We start from the raw sequence: 17,476 nt of genomic DNA on the forward strand, positions 1-17,476 counted from the left end.
CACCTTCCCTTCACCTTTCCTATCTTCCTTTGACTGATTCCAAACACTCTGTCTACATGCTGCCTTTGTAACAAATGACAAATATGTCCTTTTTGTCTGTTCTGACCCAAGCAGGAAGAACACTATAAATGATGTTATTTCACATGATGACCCTGCCCCCAACTCCACACAGCCAGCATATGTCATGTATATCTCTCTGTTTCAACCTTAGGTGCACAGAAAAATACACTTTTTTATATCACATTAAACTCAGGTCACATGCACCTCCTCCCTCTCTCCTCTCTCTGCCTCTAGCATACTCTGAGCCCAGACTCTACCTCTGCTACTACTGCCATGAGCACTTAGGTTCACTGAGCTTTATCCTTCTGATCACTCTCTAAGGAGCTGGAGCCTCTGCTGGTCCATTATCTCTCCTGTGTATTGACTCAGGCACCACTGCAGTTTGCCTATGTTCAGAGCAGGGTCTCTCCTAGCTTTTAAATATTCAACTGAATTTCTTTGGCGTCCAGCAGTTGTGACCTATTTTTATGGATTCTTTACTATTTTTGTGAGAAATTGATGGCCTGTAGCTGTAAGAACAACATGAGCATTTCCACCCTTTAACTATTTATTATATTTGCATTTAGTTGTAATACAGATGTAATTTAGTTATGTTTCCATCATTTTTATATCTCAGTTTCAAAGTCGTTACTTAAGCATCTCTAAGGTGTAAAGATGAGCATACAGAAATTAAACGGGTTCCTTTAAATTCCTCCAAGCATGCACCACGTCTTTCCATGGGTTACCATGGCAACGCCCTGACTCGTTCACAGTATATGAGGCAATTTGATTGTTTCTTGTAAAATAGTGTATAATGTATGGGCCTTATTTTAATTCCAGTCTGGTGTTATTGATCTGTCTTTAATAATGGTTAATTAAAGCAATTGTATAATTGATAGAATCTCATCTCTGTTTATCACCCTCTTCTGATTCTCTTCGGCTCTCTATTAATAAAATCAGGAATTAGTATCCCACTCAAGCATCCTGGAAAAAGAGATGTTTACTATCAGCAGCCCTTTATTAAAAGGATTCCTGTTCGAATAAGATAAGACGATCATCTTCATGATTGTGATATAGTTAGGTTCGGTATTGTTTTGGTGATGTTTACAAGGCCAACTTGAAAATGTTAGAGGACATCTTAGGTTCTTTTTTCATTTATTGCTTAAGTTTTTGACATTAAATGTGGTGATTCTGAGTCAAGTGTAAAGCATTAACAATACTATTTCATTTCATTGCTCTTGTAGAAGAGTTTCCAAGATCCATGAGACTGTCTTCTTGTCCATGCTGGGCTACTTTACTGAGTGAAGACATAATTTTTTTTTTTACCCCGCATGGCTGTCACTTAGGATTTACCATTGATTAATCTACCTTTTTATCCAATTAATCCTATAATGTATGAAGCATGAGAAGTTGAGGGAAAATGCTTGTCACAAAATTACAATTACATGTCTTAGCGTCTTGTTAATTTCCGCTCATCTCAGATGTTATCAGTCACTACATGACTTCCTTTTTCATTGGATCCCTTTTGGGTGTTACAGTTGCATTATTCTGAGGCCCTCTTTTTTCTGTTACATGTTGTAGACTGCTCTAAAGATCTCCCAATAAATAGATCAATGTGCTTTTCCACTTTTTAACTGTGAAGCAGAACTATAGGAAAGACCAATTCCAAAGATTTTTTATTATACCACCTGCTCCCCTCTAACAGCAGGGTGAACAAATCTTAGGAGCAGACCTTTATCTGATGTCCTTGTTCCGCAGGAGGCTGTAATTTATTATCCATGACCCAACAGACCCAGCTCTTCTCCATGCATTGAACAATGCTGCTGAAGCACACCCTGCAGTCACAGTACAAGCGCTCCCTCTACTGCTGCTCCTTGGTAATGAATGGTAAGACATGCCTGTTTTATATCCATGTACAATCACTTGTCCTGCAAGAGGGAGAAAATGTAATAAAACATCCACTACTCTCACAAAAGTAGTTTATTGTGCCTTTTTACTGTTTATATGGCTTTTCTTTGTATGACAAGAGTTGACATAAACAGAGGGTAGACAACATGATGGCCATGTTGAACAAAACAAAAACATAAGACAAAATAATCTCAATGTTCTGCCAGGATTACCATCACTAACATCATGACAGTCCAGCAGAGGGAGGAGGGATGAGTTCATCACACAGGAATTTTTGTGTGACAGCACCATGCCAAGGACATCCACCCCAATGACTGAAAACATGTTAAAGCATTCACACACTCACGCATACTCACACAGAAACAACAAAAATGAGGAGACCTGCCCATGCTCAGAAGACAAGTGTCACTGCTACAGAGAAATGTTCATATTGCTTTAAAAGAGAGACGGAAAAAAACTATGTTTTATATCATCCATGCTTTCCCAGCTGATCTCTCACTGTAACATTTTGGCAAAAAAGAAGTGAAACATGAGAACACACAATCTTATGCTCTTCTTCAAAATGAAGGGAGAATATAAACAAGAAGACAAGATGAGATCATGGCTTTAGGGATGAGAAGGCAGGCTGCTACATGGATGCCAGCGTAAGAGTAGGTGGGGCAGTGATGATAATGATGATGACCATCCGCTTCCCACTTCTAAAGAGTTGATCTGGCATCCATGCTGGTTTTCAGACTTGCTACCTTCTATGTATACACAAAGGGGTTTGAGAATCCATACATAATCAAGAATACATATAAATATTGCCTGTTTCTAGCATGCCTAAAAAGCAGCTAGGGTTTGGTCCTCACTGAAAAGCCCTGAGTGTGATTCTATAATGTCTTCCATAAGAATTCCTGTTTACAGTTTGCATATGCCTTTAAATCACTGTGTTGATGCATGTGACACTGCTATGTGTGGAGGTTTGTGTTGGTGTTAGCCGTATGAATTCATCTACTGACATCACTGGGGAATGCTCTAAGGTTGATTGTATTCATAATGTTATCATCAGTTCTGACATGCCAACAAGAATATATTTTAGCTCTACTGTTTAAGTAGGGTGAGATGTGCCTTACTTGAAAAGAATATCACAAAAGTGCTACATATATGGTCAAGTCTAGATCTACATCGCAGCACTCTGGGCCAGGTCGGCACATCTGCTACCACTGAAAATAAAATGGAAAGAGTGTGTGTGTTTGCTGTAAGCTTACACTGCCTGTAAACTTGAGGGTGTATCCTTAGTGCATGTAAGAGGGAGCACTTTGCTGTGAGGATTGCCTGATTATAGCTGGAGTCCCTGCCAGTAGTCGAACTCAAGCTCTATAGATAACTTTTTCTAACTTTGGCACAAAGATACTTCTTGCATTGACAGCATAAATCGGCTGCAACTACAGCAAAATAGAATAATGCCAATTCCCTGATAACAGAAACTGATTAAGTCACTGCAACATAACAATAGTCCTCTGGGTTGATTATCATTGACACCCACAGTGAGCAATAGTGCTCAAAGAAGCCCAAGCTGAGCATATGTAGCTGATACGGAAGACCCAGCCAATTCTAATTACCCTTCTTTCCCTCTGAATATCTTCTCAGGAAAGCTCTTCAAAGAAAAACTTGTCTAAAGGATTCATATATGAAACCAGAATAACACATAAAAGACAAAATATAATGGTATATAGATATGCATGGACTTATTTAGAAACTCAAAAAAAACTGAAAACAATACTCAAAAGCAATAACGACAAACAAAAGATTAGTATACTCAATTTGGTTTTGTCCTGTACTCTTTTTTGTAATGTGCTTGTTGTAATCCATCAGAAAATCAATTACTTAGTTCTGGTGTCTGGTTGGGCAGTTCCCCTATTTAGATATAAACAGCAACAAAAGTGGGAGAATAAAAGAAATATTTAGCTTTCTCAAAGAGGTTAAGTTCTTTTTGTCACGTTAACTTCCCTCATGGCTATGCCAAGAGTTCATATGGTTCACTGCCATCTCCCCTTGACTTTATCTTTCTGGAGTTCACTAGTCATGGACCATGTGGCCTGAGTTAGAAGTGTCTGTGCACTTAAGGCTCTGCTGTGCTCCATTGAGGAAGACACAATGATGTGCAGTAAATGGAGCGGAGGGGGGGGCAAGAGAAGGCCAGCATTTTTTTAAGGTGGGAGAGTGAGGTTGTGCTGTATGTCTATATGTAAATGTGTGTGTAGAACCTGTATGTGTGTGAGTATGTCCCTGCATGAAATGCTCTGTTCACTGCGCTCTCCCAACAAGGCCTTTCCTTGACCCATCTAAGTTATCCAAAACCCCCCAGGGCTCCCCATCACTGTCCGAGCCCCTATCTCGCTCCTCATCTCCCACATCATCATCATCGTCTTCATCTTCCTCTTCTGGTGATGGCTCGCTGCCGTTTTCTGTTGCCCAGCTGTCATCTTCATCCTCTGCCTCTTGCTTCAGGACCAGTGCTGGTGGTGGCGGGGGTGGTGGTGGCAGCGGGGGCGGCAAGCTCTCATTGTACTCAGTTTGGTCGTCAAAGGCCTCTGGGTTCTCAAGCATCTCCCTGATCAAAGGAGGCATTGGCCCTGGGATCTCCATTTTCAGAGTAATAGCTCTTTCTGCTCCTAGAAAGACAGTTGACAGATAATTAATAAGCATGTCTCAACAACACTGCTCCTATACAAATGAAGATGCCCAAAGACAGACATTGGAGAATCCGGTATCTGGTATAGATTCTTGTAACCAAATGACCATCTTTAGCCAAAAAAATGGTGACCTGTCCAGGGTGTACACTGCCTCTGGTCTGCTAATTGTTGGGATAGGCTCTATGACCCTGAACTGAAATAAGGGGTACAGAAAATGGATGGATGGATGGATGGATGGATGGGTGGATATCCTATCCTACTTTTACATCCCCTTCAAAGCATGTAGAAAAAGATCTACAGTAGCCAAAAAATAATGCATATGGAATATTCTAAAACTAGTTAGTCTACTGTTGTAACATAAAAGTGAGGAATTTGCAGCATCTGTAGACATAAACTGCTTTTTGTAAGGCAATGGATACACATTAATTCTTCTTTTCATTTAATAATACACTCATGAAACATTGATGTGAACATTAAAATACATTTCTAACAATAGATGCTTTAGCTTAATTGCATATAACCACTCTCACCCTTATGCCCTCTTTCAACTTAGACCTGAAAAAATTATCAACACTGTGACATACTAATGTTAGAACCAAATTTAAGCTGAAAGGAAGGTGAAAAGTGGCGGAGACATTCTGACACACACACACACAAAAAGATTTAAACCAGAAATCCAGGTTTGTTGATTACTAGAGGGAGATCTTTTATTTTTCCTGGCATAAAAATCATAAACTGGTCTGAAAAATAGCAACAAATTTGGAGTTAAGTATTCTTTAAAAGTACTCTAAATACTGACCCTTTGTACTGATGCCTCTGAGGTCGGTGATTTTCATCAGCATGCGGGGGAACATGTGGGGTTTGTTGGGGCGGCGACGACGAGCATAGATCTTAAGAGCCTCAAGTAGAGGCTCTTGCAGCTTATCTACTTTCTGGGGCTCCTCTAGATCCATTCGGTCTGATAGATGACATAGAGAACACAAAAAATTCTCTTTAAATACACTAATATACATTTTCTGCACTGTTTAAGTTAGTTTGGCATATGAAAACAAATATTCTGGGCAAAACATTACCACATTTATTTCTTAATTAACTGATAAGCAATAGCCACTTTCTCATTAAGACTAATTTAATCCTTTCGCATGTGTATGCTGCAGTACCTCCGCAGATGAGGCAGATGGCACTGAGGAGACCAGTTTCTGTGTCATCCATCTCCAGCGGTAGAAGCTGACCAGCAAAGGCAAACACCAGGTCTGTGAGTGGTCCAAAGCCAGCATTGTGCATTTGAGTTCGGTTCAGAGTCAAGCCATCTGAGAAGGTCATAGTGTCCTGTTCTGGGGTGTAGCGTGTGCAGATTCTCAACATCTATAAGAATAACAACATGGAAAACATAATAACATCAAGTTAAATGTGATGTGAAGGTGGTACGGTTAGGCTTTTAACATAAAAATGAAAAAATAAATCTGAAACTACATAGTTTGACATGAGCTCTAAACATTTGTTTTCACCTAGCCATACACTCTGCATTGCCTTGTAAACTTTGCTACACTGCCATTGTTGTCCAGCAGATGCCAGCATACTCTCATCTCCACATGGACCCTTTTATTTATCTCCAAAATTGAGTGAGGAAGCTAGGCAAAGTAATCAAAAAATGCTCCTCACCAGTATGTCCAGGCAGGCTGACTTCAGTAGAGTAATTTGGTCAGCAATGGTGAGGGTGGTGAAACCTGGCAGCCGCTTGGCAAATTCCACAATCTTGATGATGCATTTAGTGGAGAGCTCACTGAACTTGTCCCACAGTCCTAGATCCAACTGAACGCGGTGGTCGGAGCTGGAATTCTGAAAACAAACAAAATCCACCATAGTTTAGTATTTTACACCAGAGGAAGTATGCAGCCCTGTTTGCATCAAGGACCAGTGTGTCAGACCTTCACAACACATTTACATTTTTCATCAATCACATGAAAAACCATCCATTTACATGTTGCATTAATCATTCAGAGGCCACACAGATGGCTTAATGGGGAACAGAATTAGTTAACCCACCACTATGTTGGGAAAATTTATGTCTTTGCTTGCAATTTGGAAGACTTAGTGATGGCATAGCTTGAAAAATGTTGCCACATGCATCATGGGTTAAAATCAGACAAATGAGTATATGTTTGTGACTTACGGTGGTATATTTTCCAAGCTGGCAAAGTGATGGGAAAGTTTCTTGGTGAGCTTTGCTGACTTTATTTACCAACTCCTCAAGCTCGCCACTTAGCTCATAGCTCTCAGGAAGCACAACCTCCTCCTTCACATCCTTCTTCTTCTTGTTTCTGTCATTACGCACAGCTGCATAAAGAAGAATAAAATAAAGTTACAAAATATCTAAAAACACTTTGTAAAACTCCTCTCGTTTTTTGCTTCAGAGATCAGTGACAGAATGTTAATTCTGTCTTTGATGATATGCACAGCATAGTGAGGGTCTATTGATCTTGAGTTTGTGATCAAGACCACTACGCTGCTTGTTGTACAAACAAAAACTAACAACAGAAAATGCTCCTATTGGCATTAACACTGACACTACTGACACCAGCTATCTCTCTCTTATCGTCCAATCGCTTCCTTATCCACCTATCTATTCACCAATGCACACAAACCAACCTACTCTATCCCAATCTGCCTCCTCTCCATCCTCCGCCTCCCATACTTTCCTTCCTCTCAGGATATCCAGTAATAGCAGAGGCACAATGTGATCCCGGTCTTAACACACATCCCATACAAACATTACACCCACATACATGTCCCATGGGCTGTGTGGTGAAGGGCAAGAAACTGCCACTTATTGTATACACAACCATCCACGCGAAAGGGCAAAATAAAGAGGCAAAAAACAGGGTCTTTAATGTTGCAAACAGCATGAATACTGCTGCAATTATTTTTGTCATAACCCTAAATCTTGTTTTCTTCTGTGTTGTCTTCATGAATGAAAGCAGTGTCTGTTGCTGGCCAGAGGGGCGAGGTTTTGTGGTGAAACAGGAAGTCAGATTCATTTTGTAAAGCGATTAGTCATATGATTGGTACAGTGCCCAGCCTCGCCCCGATCACCACCCCTGGTAGACTCATCATCTGCTTCTGTCTCTTTACTGCATAGTTTCCCAGAGTTTCTGACTGAGCAATAAAAGATCAGCTAAAAAAAAAAAACTAAGTCTGCAGCCTTATGTGTCTATTGTATGTGCACACACATAAAATCGAACAGATAAAGTATGGAATATCCCAATTTTGAAGTGTTTCTCTCAATTTCTTTAGTTCTTGAGGACTCACCTTCCTTGGACATGCCAACCTCAAAGCACTTCTGCAGCCTGCAGTACTGGCAGCGGTTGCGTGTGACCTTGTTAATCTGACAGTTCTTGTCTCGGTGGCAGGTGTACACCATGTTCTTCTGGATACTGCGGCGGAAGAAACCCTGAAGCATCAGGAAGCAAGAGACAAAAGGGGACAGGGTAAGAGAAATATGATGTGTATTATAGTTATCACAAGAAGGATGTGACATTTAACTTTGTCGAGTTTTTCCAAAGGGCTCCCTCCTTCTTAACTTGACAGAAAAATAGCATATTTTTGTCAAGTTGAAAGAAAACTGTCTAGATATATGTGATATATTCAAGCAGAGCAGAGCTCAAAATAACCTGTCAGGCTTCTCTCACCTTGCAACCCTCACAGGAGCTGACCCCATAGTGGTACCCTGAGGACTTGTCCTGGCACACAAAGCAGGGCTTGTAGACACGAGGTGGGGGAGGTGGAGATGGAGAACTGGGTACCATCTCCTCTGAGCTGGTGCTCTGAGTCTCCACCGCTGAAGAAAGAGAAGAAAAAGAAAAAACAGCAGAGAACATGAGCGTAGGATCTTTCACTAATCATTATCCTACAGCTACTGTTCAGTCTACAAATGGCCTGTGTGCATTTGTCAGTTCATGTAGCAGATGTGTATGGTTGAGTTTGTCAAACTGTACTGAGACATGACAGCTTACAGCCATTCCTTTCCCTGTGTCAGACAAAGACACTAAGTAACGGTTGCACTAACATTTTGCCTGGAGATGGATTGAGATAAACAATCACAATTTTTAGCTTATTTCTCTGTGAGGCAAAATTGATAAGATATAAGCCTGAAAGAGATATGATTCATGACTAACAGGCAAGTTTTACCTGTATTACTAATTACCACACCAAGAGATAAGTCTAAAAGGCACATCTGGGGATATTGCTGGTTCATCTGAACCCAGCAAAATGAAGGGATAATAACTACCTGACAGAACAGACAAACCTATGTTTTACTGCAGTAAGCAAGAGTGCTTGTGAGTGACAGGTAGTCTGATAAGCACAGGCTTTAGATTTAGCTACTGAAGCCAAAAAGTCAGAAGCTGGCTACTCTTCATTCCACACACTGACAACAGCTCATGTTAATGTCTTGCACACATAGAGTAGGCACATGGCAATCACAGAGGATTGCAAAAGTGGTGTAAGGCTCTACTTCTGACTTTCAAATTGTAACACAGTCAGTGTCTCCTCATGTCACGTACATGTTATGATCCATTACACTTCATTATATTCCAAAGTGAATACTGCATAGGCTTCCATAGTTACTCTGAGAAACATGAGCTGTTGCACACTTACGAAACCAAACCTACGTCCATACAAACTCATAGTCACACTTGTGCACCCCACTTCCATCCACACACACACACACACACACACACACACACACACACACACACACACACACACACACACACACACACTTTCACCCTTGGTCATCCTCTAACTTCTACCCCCAGCTCTGCATCCTACCACCCCCTGACACACAAACCCTATTTTTCTCTTGTTTCCTGGCCCTAAATTCCTCAGTGCAGCCCTGCCAGGTTTTAACAGAGGTCTAAGCTCGTAAGGCAGCCTATAAAGGCGGTCCCATGGCTGAACTGGAGGCCCCAGCCCGGCTGGCCAGTACTTTATTGGGACTCGGTCACCTTGGACAGCTATTCACACCACCAGCTGTAGCTCCCAGCCCGTAAAAAAAGCCAATCATAAAATAAAAAACAGGGAGGCTCTAAAATTCTAACTTTTACTGCCTCTACCTCCCCCCAGCACCTTCAATGGAAACCACAGAGGGCTTGCCTAAACTTAACCTGCAATCACCCTCTTCTCTCCTCCCCCCCACCCAAGGCTGGGGTAAAAACCACCAGTTTGGCTTTTTACTAGAGAAGAGAGACTTCAAAAAGAAGAAAGGGGAGGCGTAAAAAAGAAGAATTTGATTTTAAAAAAAGAGGAGGGTGAGGGGTGGACACATAGTTGCTCCTGGGGGCAAGTCTTGTTCAAGACCAAGTTGACCGTCACCACCACTTTTACAACAGCTGCTGTAATTGGCCCACTATAGCCTCATTAATGATAATAACAGAAATATGTTAGGCCTTTTTCCTTTATTGCCTGCTTCTAAAACATCTGTTTCTTATATGTGTTTTTATATTTGACTCTTCAGAATCCACATTCAAATTCCTCTTTTGAAAGTATTGCTTTGCTGGAGGCAAATGTGTTTTCCATTAGTTTTTAGAGCAATCCCAAAGCCAAATGTGCAAATCAATTTAAACCTGAAGTTTACGCCCACTGACTACAGCAGTTCTCATATCTCCTTGACCAGAATGTAACAAAGCAGCAGGGTCAGTGGGAGAGCAGAAACCCTCTGAACGTGCCATGAACCACTGTTTATGCAATAATAACATCAGCAAATGAGGTTCCAGACCAAGCGCTGACAACCCCTTAGGAAGGGACAAACTATATGGGGCGTCAAGTAACGAACACTGACTGACATTGTCTAAATGGATAAAGAAAGGGAGCCAATGGCAGAGAAAGTCCATCCTGGAGAAAACTCAAGACATAAGCAGTAGAGAAAATACATCATGATCTGTCAACACACTGAACCTGGTTCCTGCCAAAGAACATGACTCCTGAACCCGCCTCCCAGACTGAGCCTCATTCAGCCAACTATATCCAAATCCCCTGCACCACTTACCCCAGGGCACCACAGTGAGAGGGCCCATTCAGGCGACCACTGTGAGCCCCTTTCCCCTGTCTCTTCAGCTCAGCTCATCACTGTTTAGAAAACAAAGCCCTGTGAAATGAGAGGCCCTCCTTATCAACGCTCGGAGGCCTGGGGCACCATTTGCATGACAATCCGCTGGCCAAGGCCCAGGAGCTGATGACGGACAGATGAGTTGAGAAGACTGGGATAGGTGGGTGGCAGCTTTTGTTAGGGGAGGAGATGAGCATAGGCAATTCAAGAAGTAGGGATAGTATAGTTATCAGTAGCCACTGTTCTCTTCCTGCTAAGTATCAGTTTACTCCCTAATCCGTCGTTGCAACGGTCTCTGTGCACAAGTGGCCCAGCTGCCCTGACCAGACCTAATCCTCTGCTCATACACAGACACACACACTAACACACACACTAATGCACACACTAACGCACACACAGAACAATCTGCCCCACTAACATTGAATGCTTTAGCCTGAGTGGGATGTTTAGTACGTCACTCTCCACAACCTCATTAGAAGTAAAATGTAACTGCACATGACAGAAATAGCTGTTTAGCTGAAGGTGACTTCAACTAGGTCAATTGCATTACATTCTAAGTCAAGTCAACCGAGCCAATCGGCATCCCTTTGGGATCAACAGATAGACAGAAGAGAAGCCAGAGAGTAGGAAGAGATAATGTATAAAAACATTAGACTTTATCATAGCACTAAAGCTGCCTGCTGTTCACCCAACTGGAATGGGGAATGTTTCTAATGTATGTGAGCAAAGGCATGACTATGCAGCTTCTGTTAAAAGGTGTGTGTTGCAACACACGCCTTTTAACTGAGCAGCATATGACATTCTGGCAGTGTAACAAGTATTCTTTCACAATAGGCCTGCAGATTTTGTCTACGTGACTTGTTCGTATGATTGAATCTTCAGTAGAAGTCTTGTCTTGGCACGTGAGATTGAATTCAAAGGCATTTTCTGTCTGAGGATAGCATACATACATGGCCATATATAAGAAAACAGCATAGAGGTAAATATAGGTGTTCATTTTTCTGTCTGTCAGTTTCTATCCAAAAATCATTGTAGATTTTAAAAGAATTTTTTAGAAAATTAGATAAACAAAATGTGTATTCCTTCCAGGGTTTTCAACCATCACTATCAAGCAACTTCATTTTCCAACAAGAGCCGAGGAAGATTTGATTGTAGTTAGATATCAAATTTGAAGGGGTGCCAGTCAAACCTTAAGAGGAGAAAAACAAACTGCCATGATGGGAAGAATAGCTAGAGAAAATACAGCACAGAATAGAAATGAAGAACTAATTTTTGAAGAACTAATATTACAACTATGTGTACTTTGAAGAGCCATGCCCTGTGTGTAGTTGTGAGTCATGTGATTAGATTGTTTCTCACTACCTGTTATGTATGCACCAACTTTCTCACTTTTTCCAATTTTCCAAAAATATTTTTTGTTATATTTTAACATTTTCCAGGTATTTATTGTTTCCATCAGCTGTTTAATAACAAACTTAAAAATGAACATTAAAAGTTTATTTAAATTCCCCATCAAAATATTTCCCTATATATTTCTGTACACTGTACACTGAAGCTTGCAGGGTATTACTGAATACACTAGGCTATAAAAATGAAGAGGATGACTTTGAGTTGGGAAACAGGGACACAGTAGGGCTCACAGTAAAAAGCAGACTAGGTACTGGACAGACAGCAGTGGCAGACGGACAGCAGATTGAGAGAGGATGGTGAACAGTGGGCTCGGAGAATCGCTGGCACACTAGGTGGGGCCTTTGAGGGTACCCTTGGCCTTTCATGTTGTAGCAGAGGCTACAGCACCACAGGTTGCTGATTGAGTGACAATTGGCACACAAATGGTTTCCATGAAGAAGTGGGCTTCACGAAAGAGGAAAAGAAAGTACCACACCCTTGTCAGTAGTGCCACCGCATTTCACTCTCCTCCTCTATGTTTCACTGCCCACGTCTTCCTGCCATCACTTATGAGTGTTCTGCTGCAAGGCCCCACACAACAGGCTTGTTTCCTTCCTCTTTTCAGTGCCAGTCCTTCCGGAGGATCTCCGTCATTGCTTTTGTTGCCACTTCTCTCGTGTCCCTTGCTGCTATACCTTTGTCAATGTGCTCTCATTTCCCACAGGTCACATACTCCATTCAAGCTCTGTTACACACAGTTGAAGCACCTGCAAGCGTTCATGTAGGAGATCTACAAAGTCCCTGTTGTGTGAGTTACACAATCATTAACAATGGTTACCTGTCTATAACTGAGAAAGAAATCAAGTGTGACACAGAGAAGAACAGGGAGGAAGATGGGAGGGAATTCCTAAGTGACTTGACAAGGGGGTGGGGGTGCATTCATTAAAGGTGATGAGCGGTAGCAATGCCTTTCAACAGCTGTCAGAAAGCTCATTACCTGGGCTCCCACAGACAGAAACACACATACACACACACACATGCTTGTAAAAAGGCCCCAGTAAAGGTGACCTTTTAAATAAGGCCTATGAAAAAACTGAGTTGGAAAGACAGAGACAGCTCAGGTTTGAGAAGTGAAAACATACCAAGTTGGTAAACTTTTGGAACACACACACTTCTCCCAGAATTTACACCCTTCTGTCAAAGCCAGCAGAAAGTCATGTAATACAGTGACAGATGAGCACATACACATTCATAATGCACATGTGTGAAAAACATTTTGTCATCTGTTCATGGCTGCAATAAGTGTTACTGACAAATCTCTGGAGATTAACACCACATTACATGGCACACAAAGTCTTGTCAATACACACATATTTAACTTGTCTTTATCTTTAGTCCCCTACAAAAAAGTGCAGAGCAGAGCAGGAAAGGCAGCAGGTGGGACAAACATGCATCCTCAAGGCACATTTTAAAAAGTGGAATTACCCTGCAGTCTGGTGGCGCTCTCAAAACACCCTTTCTTCTTTACAGCACCTCATAAAGACCCTTTTGATATTTGCTTGATGGAGTCGGCCAAGCCAACATTTGGCGGCCGGCACCCCCCCTTTCCATCCCCCACCCACATCCCTCCACCCCTTTCCTGCACCATAGAACCTTGTCAACTCAAGAAACACAAGTTGGCTTCAAACAGACAAACTGCTTGTCCCCTATGAACCCAGTGAGTAAAGTTTCCATCAAATGTCCTTGTACAAAACCCAAGGGAGGAGGTATTAAAAAGAGAGGGAAAATTCAAGGAAATTTAATTTCAATAAAAGGCTTTTGGTCAGTGGCTTTTAATGACTAGTGCAGGAAAAAAGCAGACAGTCAAGTGCAGATCTCCAGAAAAAATATGCCCCTTCGTTCCTGCGGTGAGCTCCAGCTGACTCTTCATCTGCCCACCAGAACACAGAGAGGAGCACAGCTCACCTCCAGTGACTGGAAAATGAACCCAAACCTGGCAGTGCAGCACAAGCCTGGGCCATTGATCACGTCGAGAAGACAGGACAACTTACAGGCAGGTGAGGAAGCAGACAGAAAGAGGAGGTAGGCAGACAGGCGAGGTGAGGAGAGAAGAAAGGAGGGTACAGTCATCGAGGGAAACCCTGACTCTTTGATCCTTGGGTTGTTTCTCATCCTACCAGACTTCCTCTCGCCATCTGTAGCCTGGCTCTCACCTGTCTGTCTCTGGCAAGGCCACTAGAGCTCGTTCAATTGCTATTGCTTCCTCCCCACAACAATAGAAACCTTCAAAAGTAGAAGTAGCCAGCCGTGGCTGCAGTCTCGCTCTGCCAGAGGAAGTGAGGGGAAAGGAGGATAATGTAAACAACAACAGTAGTATTCACTCTAGCACTTCGAGGAAGCACCACAGGCCAAAGCGTGCAAATTCAAAGTCTCCCTTAGGAGACCAGCTCACCCACAAGTAGTTGTACAAAGTTAATTCCCACCAATTATGTAAATTGCTGTGCCAAAAGCTTTTACCCACAAAGTTTCTTCTTGGTGTTTTACATACTACAGCTGAGTAACTAATCAAAGTCATGTAACAATTTATCTAAAGACTACTAAAGATTTTGTTGAGTCAAAATTTTACAGCTGTAAGCAGAATTCAGAGAAAAAGATAGTGTGAGTGATTTTGAGTCCATGCATATGATAATTTCTGAAAGACTGGCAGTTCCCTTAACATGTCATAATTACTCAGAGTCAGAATCAGATGTAAAAGCCACTCTGAGAAACTTCTGCTTTGAGTGAGCAAGTGGAGCAATGATGCATATAAAAAATTTTCGCTTTTGCTTAGCAAACAACCGCCAACTGGTTGCCCAACACTGCCTCTGGGTGTGGGCTGTCAGAGCTCTGATGAGACACCCAGATTTGAGCCATATAGTGATTAATTTCCTTCCATGAAGAGTCAAATAAGGAAATTAAGAAATAGGGCAGTATATATGTTGCATTTTGGGATTACCATACAGTAAATCTCATCTCATAGACTGTCTGGTTGGCTTTCCTCTGTGTTTTCTGACTGTTCACAGTGGTGGAGAAGCCAATAAATCCACGTCTGATCACAGGACAGTTACAGTCAGCCCTCGATCTGTCACACCATGCTACAGTTCAGGCATATTATCTGCTTGTTTGTAGCATGCATTTCTCCTTTTTGTAGCCACTTGGCCAGGTTTGTAAAATGGATCTGAACCTATCAAAGATCAAGAAGAGAGATTTTATCTGGTCTATGGGGACAACTATCTGATCACTTCCTTTTATTGAATACAAATAAATCTGAAATCTAGCTAAAATAGACACAGAAACTAAAGTAAATATGTTTCCACAGCTGTACAGTAGAGTATTTGTAAGATTTAAAATGTACACAGCAAAAGGAAAAACTGTGTTTTGATTAAAGGAATATGAAAGCAGACTGAAAAAACCCATTATAGACCACTGTGTAAAGTTCTCAAGAAAGAAACACATTCTTTTTGTTTCCATCTTTACCTGATTTCTCACAGTTATCTGGTTTTGTGTGCACATGTAAACAGAAACACTCACAGATGCACAGAGAGGCATCTGTGAAGTTTTACACTGACATTCATCTTCTAAAAACTGTCAGCCGGGTGCACAATTACAGGCATGTCAGTTTAAACACACCTGTTCCTCCTCACAGATCTCTTGGTTAAAATATACACACAAAGACATGCTCATGCCAAAATGGACATGCAGACACACAAACAAATGAATGAATGCAATATACAAATTAACTCATTCACCATTACCAGAAAGATTGTCACGACCGTTGCACATATGCACGCCGAAAGAATTTGACAAATGTTCCAGGGCGAAAACAATGCCAACAGGCCTCCCTCCGCTCATTTATTTCTTACCCCTCTCTCCATCCTGTCCATCACTCTCCACCTAACCCTAAGCTCAGATAATAGTTGTACTACAGCAGCCACTTACCACTCCCTGCAAAAACAATGTCGGTTGCATAAATACAACCCATTCACACATACACAGAGGGATGACAGTTGGGTTCGCCTGAGCTTCCAGTCCAGTCCTGGCTGTCCGAGGACTCTGCTTCTCATAACAGTGAGCCCCTAGCAACACTCGAGCCAAGCCGTCAGTCAATAACACAGTGGTGACAGAAAGGCTCTCTTCACATTCAGCTTGCACATGGCCCTCCGAGATGGCACACACATGTTTCTATATGCTATAAACAACCATATATATGTAAGGGTACATCACATGCTTAACAGTGAAATAAAGCTCTTAGGTGCTTGCATTAGTATAGCCAGCATACATTCACACACAGTTTGCCAATTGCCCACACATTTGTTCAAAGGAAAATGTGCCTGATTCCTTGTACTGTTTGAGAATCAGCATTCCTGTGAAATACTGATTTAAAAAAATAACACAGACAAGAAAGCGTAAACAGCCAGTCTGAGGTGATATATTCAACCTTCACACAGTGGTTGATGAGTTTTATTTACAGTGGTGTGACTGACGCTGCAGAGGGGCTATAAACTGCTATTAGAGCAGAACTGGATTCCAGCACAGGCCTGAGGAATCCAGCCTGGCACATTGTCTGTCTCTGGATTTGACACAGCAGTCTGGGTGCCCAACACCAAGCAAACAGATACATAAACACCACATACATTAACACATTGGAGTTCGCACACAGACTCCATACACATAAAAACTGCCTGGCACTTTATTTTTATACAAAAGTGAAAGTACTTATGAAAAGGGCTTGTGGAAGAAAAAAAAACTAAGCAATGGCTGGGATTGAGTTTGTTTATTTATAGGTCACTATGCCCATTAATGGGCTTGGCTATTGCTAAGGGGCTGAGACAGATTTGTGAACAAGGGGGTGTGATTCTGCCACACAAGTAGAATCTTGATAATATCTTTATGCTATATAAATATTCCCTGCTGTAATGCAATATCATACAGTCAATATAATAAAATAACTATGACTAAAATAAGTTTAAAATGTAATAATTAGAGCAAATTTTCATACATTCATTTAAATGATCATTGCAAAGTGAGAGAGTATTGCAGTAGCCTGTTATACTGTGAGATGGTAAGATAACACAGTAATTATATTTAGGTTTATAACATAATGCACTGTAGTTGGAGATACAAACAATGACACTCTGCGCTGCAAATTATGGTTCTTTTTTTTACTAAAGTTTGATATGACAAAACAAACTGATTTTCTCTTGCTCCGATGTTTTGAACATGCCTTTTAGTTATTCTGTTGTTACTGTAAGCTGTATTTCAAATAGCTCAATTAGTCAGATTGACATAATTAGAAAATTAAAGGTTTTTCCCTTGA

The 17,476-nt window shown here is 41.4% G+C and overlaps 1 protein-coding gene across 3 annotated transcripts in view; it reads right to left on the reverse strand.

Moving 5' to 3' along the window:
• Window positions 1-2,004: 2,004 nt before the first annotated feature.
• Window positions 2,005-17,476, reverse strand: part of rarga (retinoic acid receptor gamma a) — a 42,526-nt gene continuing 27,054 nt past the window's right edge. For all 3 annotated transcript variants that reach the window (XM_042003103.1, XM_042003104.1, XM_042003105.1), the window contains 7 exons: window positions 8,315-8,463; window positions 7,935-8,076; window positions 6,799-6,962; window positions 6,288-6,464; window positions 5,786-5,990; window positions 5,425-5,583; window positions 2,005-4,604 (listed from right to left, as the gene is read on the reverse strand). In XM_042003103.1, coding sequence (XP_041859037.1) covers window positions 4,237-4,604; window positions 5,425-5,583; window positions 5,786-5,990; window positions 6,288-6,464; window positions 6,799-6,962; window positions 7,935-8,076; window positions 8,315-8,463 — 1,364 coding nt within the window. In that variant the 3' untranslated portion in view covers window positions 2,005-4,236. The remainder of the gene's footprint in view (window positions 4,605-5,424; window positions 5,584-5,785; window positions 5,991-6,287; window positions 6,465-6,798; window positions 6,963-7,934; window positions 8,077-8,314; window positions 8,464-17,476) is intronic.

Source organism: Melanotaenia boesemani, chromosome 13, assembly GCF_017639745.1.
Source record: "Melanotaenia boesemani isolate fMelBoe1 chromosome 13, fMelBoe1.pri, whole genome shotgun sequence".
NCBI lineage: Eukaryota > Metazoa > Chordata > Actinopteri > Atheriniformes > Melanotaeniidae > Melanotaenia > Melanotaenia boesemani.